At 39.5% G+C, this 9,727-nt stretch overlaps 1 protein-coding gene across 7 annotated transcripts in view; it reads right to left on the bottom strand.

Moving 5' to 3' along the window:
* Positions 1 to 1,632: 1,632 nt before the first annotated feature.
* Positions 1,633 to 9,727, bottom strand: part of LOC137850963 (involucrin-like) — a 35,380-nt gene continuing 27,285 nt past the window's right edge. For 4 of the 7 annotated variants that reach the window (XM_068671577.1, XM_068671573.1, XM_068671574.1 and 1 more), the window contains exons 5-6: positions 9,145 to 9,257; positions 1,633 to 4,427 (exon numbers count right to left, since the gene is read on the bottom strand). In XM_068671577.1, coding sequence (XP_068527678.1) covers positions 3,855 to 4,427; positions 9,145 to 9,257 — 686 coding nt within the window. In that variant the 3' untranslated portion in view covers positions 1,633 to 3,854. Of the gene's footprint in view, positions 4,428 to 6,749; positions 7,098 to 9,144; positions 9,258 to 9,727 lie in introns of those variants that run through there. The other 3 variants (XM_068671576.1, XM_068671579.1, XM_068671578.1) reach the window with 3 other exon arrangements.

The following is a 9,727-nucleotide window of genomic DNA, read 5'->3' as shown; positions in this document are numbered from 1 at the left end:
CCTGGCTATAATCCTGAATAACCACTTCCACAAAAAGAATATTTACCAGAGTTTAACAGTCTTCATCCATCTCGAGACTCAAGTACCACAGGTACTTGAGCTATTCTTGGCTATGCAACCACAGCCATTGAGTTGGGTTTAGGATAAATATGTAAGAATGGATAGGTGAAGAAATTATTTCAAGGCTAAATTTAGAATCTGTCTTATGAAGATAAAAAAATAAAAATCAAGATTAATAACTTAAGTATGTTTACACACACTCACTGAATTGAGGGGTTATTCCATCCTACCTGCACCAGTAAAAAACAAACAAACAAAAATATAAGGTTATTATTGTATGGCATACTACAAGCAGAAGCTTTGACTAATAACAGCAGAATATATGCATTAATATGAACTCCAAGAAGAACAAGCAAGAAGTAAGGCAGACTGCTTCTCACCCCCCTCTCCTAAAGCTACCTGCTCCTAGTCACAGGATCAGGCACTTAGGGTACCACAATAAGAAGATCACAGGACTTCACAAAGTGGAGCATGGCATCCTCCTGACATGGGGTATAGGTGAAGGATGTGTTTGAAGGATGTGTTTCTGCTGTTGTGTATAGAGCACGTACAGGACTATGGGAAGAAAAAGCCAGCTGGAACAGCTACAATCTTTATTTATTTTAATTTAGAACATATACAGGACTCTTGCTTAGTTGCATTTAGCCCCCAAAAATGCAACATCCAGAACCAAACTACCCTAGCTGTTCAGACTGTAAACGCCCATCTGATTGTCTAACAGCACCCAGTAGCACAGCAGAAAAAAATAGAATAAATACCAGAATAAGGTATTTACAGGACACTTTCAGTTTTTACATCCTGTTTATTAGAACTGCTAGTTTAATACATATCCAATTAAAAAAAAATCAGCCAAGAAATGGGGAGAAGCTACTGTTAAGGCCTCCTTTCAACTTACTTGGAAAACATTAAAACAGTTCTTTCAAAAAAAAAAAAAAAAAAGATCACACAACCAGTGGGTAATATTTAATACAAGTTCTCTCTCACTCTGAAGTTGTACCATTGTTTCAAAAACTCAAGTTACATTAAGCTAAACTCAATTAGAACAAATTAGCAGATTGCATTTATCTTCTACATAAACTACTGGTGCCTGTAAAACAAATTACTTAAAGTGAAAAAAATAAGCAAGTTAGCAGCTATAAAGGAAAAAAATGTCATGAAAAGAACAGTAAATGCAGGAATCATAAAGAATGACTCGAATTCACTTCTGAACCTAGATTTTAGTGTTGTTTCCCTACAGAAGTCAAAGGGCAATTAATCTTTCCTCAGTGCAGTTATTTCAATTTAGAAGCTTTTTCTCACCTGCCCTACCCTCAAAAAATACCTAATAATCAACCATATTTCAATTACTTTCAATAAAAAAAAAAACATTAAGTTACAAACACATGGATCCCCACGTCCTAAGCAGAGTACTAATGAAATTTAGGACTTGTTCTCCATCACAAGGCTGAAAATATGTTATGACTTGAACAGCATTATAGGAACTCATTTTGAATTGGCTGTCATTAAGGACTAAAGAACTGAATATTTGGTAGACTTTTTGGTTTAAGTGTTATTTTAAATTATCAAGATAAATTGTAGTGGCATAGCTTAAGTATTTATTTTAATTTAATGTACCAAAACAAGACTACTATACTCTTAAGATAAGTGAAATTAATTACCCTGCAATCATCACAATAATCCTAAAACAGAAATAAACTTAAATTGGAACCTGTAGGCATTAAACACCCAAACGTTTTTGAGCACAGGTTCACCACGCATTTGCTACACTCCAGTGCCATCTGTCTATAAAAAGATAATTAACATTTTCAATAAGAACAAATGCAGTTTATTGTAAAGTGTACTTGGTCCAAGGCCATTGAATCCACTTAAATTCATAAGATGAATGACTCTACTGATCCTCTTCTGAATTAGGAAATCATTAAGAAACACTGTTTCCTCGGTGTATTTAAGGCAAAGTTTTCTGGAAAACTGATTCATCCAAAATGTGCTGATATAGAGATGCAGTACTGAAGCCTCACTCTAACTACTCTTCAAAATTAACCTTGAAGCCTTCCTCTAGCATTGAGCAATTTAGCTGCATTTTAAGACCCCAGAGCAGCTGTGAATAACTGCTCTCAAATTTGCATTTAGAAGACCATTTGGGGACAGGCTTTTGAAAGTCCACAACCTTCCGTGGACTGACAAAAAAATAAATGCTCTGCCAAGTGCTGCAACACAAGGCGCCTGACCCAAACCTCAGCACAGAGCACAAAGCGGGCTCATTAAATGCAGAGCCTTCCCTTTCCTCCTGCTCAGTGGCAGCCTGGTAGGTTTGTCTCTCCCTCCACTCCCCACCAAAGGGGCACAAATCCAGGTTTATAAGGCCAGTAACAAGCTGGACAGCTTTGCAACAACCTGGTGTTAATTTAATAGAGTGCATCCTAAACACTCTGCCCAAAGCCGTATTCCCACACATCACGTATGGAAGCCAAACACCACATGCTTAATGCTTCTTTTGGGAAAAACTACTTGAGGACACTTCTCTCCCCATATAGGCGTGCATTTTTAAAAGCTTCATCTTTCCTCAGAAAAGGTCAAATACACCTCTTTTCAGTGATCGGCTAAAGCAAATCAGGGATGTGCAGGATTTTCTAGGCATCCTACTGCCTTTACCCCATGCTCACTGCCCCCTTTTCAGCCGCCCAAACCGAAAGTGAGCCGCAGGGGCCTCGAAGCAGCTCATTCCCTCTCGTCCCAGCTGCAGCTGTTTTTCCAGTAGTGCCATCTACTGGCTTCGCCCTGCCATGAGGCTCCGCAGAGAGATTATTTGCCGTGCAGCAGGTAGGGCAGGCTCTGCTTGTTAGCCACAAGCCATCTGCATGGCTTCAGTGAACAATATGCATAGCAAGGAGGTTTCAGCACCAGCAGTGGTACAAAGCCCTACATTTCTTCTTGACAGAAGTGAATACAGTGAAGGACAGGACAAAACAGAGCTAGCTCATGTATATATTAAAGATTACAACATTACTTCAATTTAGAAAAAAAAAAAGCTGCTGTGCCTCATTTCCTCTAAGGCATTTTACAAAAACAGTTCATTATGGATTCCTCTTCCTCTGCTGCCATAACTTAGCGGTTTAGCTAAAGAAAAATACTTTGTATTACAATATTTCTGGAGGGATAAATCGAGCTATTTCCATAAGTCAGACAAAATAATTAAGTAGCTACTATTTGAACTGAAGCGCATATTTCACAGACACATGTTAACAACAAAAGTCATACCACTTACAACACAACATGATCGATTTCTTGTGTCTTTGTCACAGAAATGGCTTGGAGCCTTAAGGTCAGAGCAACTGTGGGGATCAGGAGAGCAGTGGTCTGTAGGCAGTCCTGGGAGAGAGAAAGCAGGCAGGCATAGGAAGGAGCAGAATTAGGGGAAGAGGCAAGGTAGAGTAGGAAAAAGAGAAGGGACTATGGTAGAAGTGTGTAACTGGGCAACAGAAGTGTCTGACAACAACTTTGGTGCCAGAGCAGAGCTTCTGCCTGATCCTGTAAGCCCAAACATTTACCTTTCTAGTACACTGGCTCTCACACGCCTGCGGTTTAGGTTCTTGTTACTGAATGCTGCATCCAAACATTTCCCCTCAGAGTTTGTTCTACATTCAGTTTTATTAGTCTCTTAGAAAGACCATTTTCTGCCAAAGATTAATCCACCATCCATACCCCCATCCAAGTTCAATGCAACTAAGCACTGCAGTGGCTGCCTTCCTTCCATCACCAAGGGTGGGATCTGTTCACCAAGGACTACGACAGCTTTACTCTGAACTTGTTGGCAGATCAGGTGCACACACTGTTGCTTCAGTTTTCTGCAGTCTATTGTCTGTTATCTTTGCTTTTTCTTGATTCTCTTCCACACTCAGCAATGCGTCTAATCTTACTGGCAGCAGAGCAGGCGCTGACTCTGAGCAGATCTCTCCAGCAGCAAGAAAAGTCTCATCTGTAGCTTCAGGCTGTCCATTCACCTCATTGATTTCTTTCTCTTTACTTGCAATTAAAACCTCAGCAATATTTTCAGATGGTTTGTCATCAGCTGCTACCGGATGTGAGGCAAGGTAACAGCTTGCAGGAGTTCCCTCTGTTTCAGTCCCTGCAGCACTCCCTGGGGGGTCTTCACTGCTTGTTTCTCCCTTATCTTCTGTCTGCATTTCTTGCTCTTTGCTCTCTTCTGTACCTCTGGAGCCCACATTAATAGAACACTCACAATAGTAGTAACCAGATTCCTGTTTCTTCTTACGCATGGCACAGAGATCAATTTGACTGAAAACCTCTGTGCCAAAAAAACTGTCTTCATATTCTTTATACAGATCCGAACAAATTTTCCTGAAACCCTAAAATATTGAAAGAGCAATAAATGTGTATATATACACGAATTATACACACTTCAGAAGAGTACATGACATATCAAGTAGTATCTTATGAATTCTTTTCTTAAGAAAACTTAGGAAAAAATACCCACCAACCCCATTAGGATAGCAATATCTACTACATTTTGTAGTACTTAGGTTAATACTGATAACACAGTACTGACAGCTGATTATTTTTAAGTTTGTCTTTTTTCCGAATCCCTCACATACCCTTCTTCCCTCAACAAGCCACAAACACACCAAAAGAACTAGAGATAAAGCAACAGTTCAATTTAATCATATTATTGAAAAGCATTCATGTAATTTTTAGATATTTCAAGCAATTTAGCAGTCACAACATTAACTCAGAAACTATTCCTTCCTTTCTGAATTGCCTTTAGGTGGAATAAAGAAATCTTCCTAAAGTTTTCTTTGCTCAGTTTCTCATCCTGTTGCTACTTCTACAGACTGAAAAATGCATCCTTTTCCTTGGTGTGCACATGTCACAACAGTAATTAAATTGCATGCTAGAGACAGGTTAGAAATATAGCTGACAAAGCTGTATAGCTGACATACATTAGCAAAATATTCAAAAGAAATTTAACAGTGGCTTATTGTGAAAGCAAGCTAGACAAACAAACAAAAATAGAAAGCCAGAGCAGCTCTTAAATCATAACTAAACACTGCTAATATCTCAACAGCCGAACACTACAACAGTCACAACATATAAATGGAAGTTTTTACTCCTATAGATGCATTTTGAACTGCTTACATGATCGTTTCAGATTGAAAAGAAAAAAAAAAAAAAAAAAAAACAAACTTCCACTGCCAAAATCAAGGCATATCAGAAAGTATTGTAATTTAGGACTGTCAAGATGGAAATCATTTCCAAATTGGTGTTTCCCCACAAGACAAGTTCAAGTACAGCAGCACCGACTCAGCTGTACAGAGACCACCAGGGATGGCTAAACAATCCCTACATGTTTCCACCAGCCACAACAGGCTGCTAATTTGAACTAGGGGCTCCCACAAAGCATTTAGCCTGTAACAAAGCTCACGTCTGAGGGGCACACACGGAAGTGAAGGACAGATGAATCATTAAGCAACAAGGAAGAGTCTCCACCTTCCCTTAAGGAGAGCACACTAACAAGACCCTGAGGAGCCCCTTGCAGCACAATTCTTTAAGGGAATCTCAATTATTTTCAGCCTTGCCCCCAGATGCTCAGGAGTGTATGTTTATAAAACAACAAGAGATCTCTTTACAAGCTTCCTTCCTTGTAACAGCCTTTTTGGCAGGTCTCTGCATGAGTAGGCATGCACCATAGGGGAATTGCAAGAGATAACTGTTGTCACTTGAACAGAAACACATGTAAATAGCTTCAAAAAAAAAAAATCAAAAACTTCAAACCATTTAGACACTGCTGCTCCTCAGAGCAGACCTAATGGCCAAGTCACTTCAAAGTTTAATTGAACAAACTGTACATCTTCTACTGTGCCCTGGAGGTACCCTGGTGGCAGCTAGGGCCAGGCCATTGGTCACACAAGAGACACACATCACTTCTACACCAGCTACAAGTTCTGCTTAAATGCAGAGGTACATTGTGCATTGGCTGCTTTCTGGGTAATTCAGGAGGACAATGGAAATTCAAGTAAGGCCATGTCATTTAAGATAACTTATCAAGTAGCTCAAAGAGGCCATGTTTAGAACTGCCCTTTCCATTAAAGAGCCAGAATATTTTAATACAAAGTGATTTTCATAGGATTGCTGCTCTCAACAACCAGGATGGATAGCAGCTATTTGCAGACCTGCACCGAGTGAATCTACTTTGAGCAGCATAAAAGCAAGAACAAATGTTTTACCCTTTCAAGTGGTAGCACTTAAAACCCAGCTTTGCTTTGTCATAGGTGAGCGTGGGCAGTGCCCATCACTGGAGACCAACAACCTGCACTGACAACAGCAGTCTGAGTGCTGGAAAAGGCTCCACAGTATCAGGTACACATTGAAGTGGATACTCTTAAGGTGAGCTGTTCCCTCTTGGCTCTCTGGAAAGACAGGTCAGAAAAATTTGAAAAGCCCGTATTTTAATATTTATGCCAGAGGTGTCCTACACAATTTGAACCTCAACAATAAACAGAATATACCATTCCTTCAGCAGCTTGTCAAGCTAAATAGTACACAAATAAAGCTCCCTCCAACCTTTTGAGGTCTCTAGACACAAAATCCAATGTGCATAATTTCCTGAGCTCAAACTTCGAACATATAGCAGTTTTAAAGAGGAATGAATCCTCCTTCCCCACAAATACAAACAAGGTTTGCAACAACTTCATATGCATCACATATCTATCTTTTATTAAAACGTTTGTGAGAAGTAAAATGTAGCAGACAATACTAGTAATTGTTTCTCGAGCTTCACTTTGGAAGCACTGAAGTTGCATGAAGTACCTGAATTGCATTCATATTACATGGAAACAGTTATTTATGATATACAGCAAGTAATTACAGCCAGTAGATGGCATCATAATAACTAAAACAATATTTTCTCACACTTGGCATCTTCTAGTATTTAGGAATTTTGGTTTCTCTCCTGCTGTCTTTAAGAACAGGGTATTATAGGTGTATAGAGTTTTCCTTCTTTAACCCATTACATTTTGACTCTGGAAAAGACGAAGCAAATACTTAGTATTTTCAATTTGGTATGTCAGATTTCAAACTCATACATTAATATTCTGGTCTGATCTTTGAGGTTAAATCCTGTGTCTGGGGCTGAGCATTAACTATGGTGAGATTGTACAGGGACATACAGCACCCATATGTGCCCTGATAACTAACTTAACATGCAACCCCATTACACTTAAATTTCATGGTCATGATGTGTAGAATAGTACTTAGAAGCAACAGGGTTAAGGTGCATACAAATCTGGAGACAGGAGTGAACAATACATGTACTCTATAGATGAGAAAAGCAGGAGATATTCATAGACTATCTTTAGTAGCCTAGACTTAGCCTAGAAGTAATTCTTTTGTCACTGGCTCCTGTAAGAACCTCACAGAGAAGCTGTTGACATATATGGGCTGGATGAGCAGACAGCAAGGTGGATTAAAAACTGTGTGCATGGTTGGATTCAGAGGATCCAGGTCTAGTTGGAGGCCAGTAAATAGCAGAGTACCCCAGAGATCAATACCGGGTACAGTCCTATTTAACACCTTCATTAGTTATCTGGGTGATGGGGCAAGGCACACCCTCAGCAAGCTTGCAGAGGGCAAAACGGATAGGAGTGGCTGATACACTAGGTGCTGCCATCCAGAGGGACCTGGACAGGCTGGAGAAACAGGTCAAGAGGAAGTACATAAAGTTCTACAAGGGGAAGCATCAAGTCCTGCACCTGGGGAAGAGCAGTCCCATGCACCAGGACGTACTGGGTCTGCCCAGCTAGAAGGCACCTTTGCAGGAAGTGGCTTGGAGGTCCTGGTGGACACAAAGTTGAAAATAAATGTGTAACCTTGTCACAAAGAAGGATAACTGTATTCTTGGCTTCCTCAGGCAATATATTGCCAGCAGGTGAAGTGGTCCTTCCCCACTACTCAGCGCTGGTGAGGCCATGCCTGAGAACACATTTATTTCTGGGCTTCCCTGTATGGAGCTACTAGAAGGAGTTTAGTGAAGGGCCATGAAGATGAAGTGACTGGAACATCACTCCTACAAGGAAAGGCTAGGAGAGGTGGGACTTGAGCCTCGAGAAGGCTCAGGGGAATCTTGTCAATGTATATTAAATATCTAAAAGGAGAGTGCAGAGAGGATGTAATCATGCTTTTTTCAGTGATGCCCAGAACTGTATGTTCAATGGTGGAAGGAAATGTGAATTATTCTAGATAGAAATCAACAGCAATTCCTACATTTGTACTGTACTTTTTTTTGCATTAGACATTGCTGATGCCTGTACTGATGAAATTCTCTGTAGGCAATATAAAAGAAAAAAACCTCCAGCACAGAACTACTGTTACTATCCAACTTTGATTGTACAGAAGGCAAGTATCAAGTCAATTTGAAGTACTTGATGTGCACAAATACAAGGTCATTTTCCTCAGCTATTATAACATTTTCTGTTTTCTTCATGCATGCTCCTTTCGTGTTTCAGGTTTGCAATATATTGACCTCATAAATACAAGAACTATTCCTGGAAACAAGCAGGACAATATTCCACTGGGAAATGAGCAATCTAATCAGAGTTGTTTTTTTACTTTAATTGTATGTGATAAACCATACAATGCTGCAGTAAAGGTTAAGAAAGCACATCACACATTTCTAGCATAAATCAAAGCACCAGACTAGCTTCCAAAGTGACATTAATCTTGTTCTCAGATAAATATTGCTTGAAGCCATCCTGCCCTATGGAAGCAGCTTGACATTGTATTTTCATGCAGATCCAACTGCCCACAGCAGAAGGAAAGCACTCTGTATTCTACCATTAGAGCCATACACAATATGGACAAGAAGTCCCATCTCTTCTAATTGAATATGAAGAAATAAGTATTTTGGCCAGTTGAAATAAAAGCTCTGTTAAATAGATTATTTTTTTTCTGTAGTTGAAATGAAAATTGTTGAAGTGTATAGCCCACCCCTCCCCCCCCTCAAAAAAAGTCATTAAAATAAACATAATCTCTAGAACTGATACCAGTAAAAAGAATTTAAAGCCTACTCACCCTTCTTTTCAATCTCGGTGCTTTGGAGAGCTTTAGAAAAGTAAGATGGGGTTTGAAATCCTTGCTCCCTGAAATGTCGAGATTCATTTCATTAAAGCATTCTTCCACAGCTTCTGGTAAAAAGATAAAATAAGGGATAAAGTAATAACTGGGAGATGTGGGAACATATTTATAAGAAGGTTAGACAAGAATCCCACCATTCTGTTCTTGAAGACAGTTGAAATACAGTATGAGATAAGTAGTTGTCATACCATCATGGGAAACAGACAAAATTAGTGAAAACAAAGTTGGGCATGACAATACAGCCTTATGTTGCAAACCTGAAAATAGATCTAAACTTTCATGTTTGCAGTGCTGTTGTCTGCATTCACAAAACCTCCTATCACAATGGTAAGTTCAGGAAAATATGTGCCATGGCAACCCTTACAGGAGCAGAACGCAACAAGCTGTGGCCACAATGGGACAGTTTTGCAAACAGCAATATGAGGGGCAAAATGCTTTCAGAAAGAAAAATAGTGGCAAGATCCACAAAATAAGTGCATATCTGCAAAGACCAATTCAGAAGGAAAAGTCACACAGACAT

This window comes from Anas acuta, chromosome 2, assembly GCF_963932015.1.
Source record: "Anas acuta chromosome 2, bAnaAcu1.1, whole genome shotgun sequence".
Taxonomy (NCBI): Eukaryota; Metazoa; Chordata; class Aves; order Anseriformes; family Anatidae; genus Anas; species Anas acuta.
This window is presented reverse-complemented; position numbering and strand designations above follow the sequence as displayed.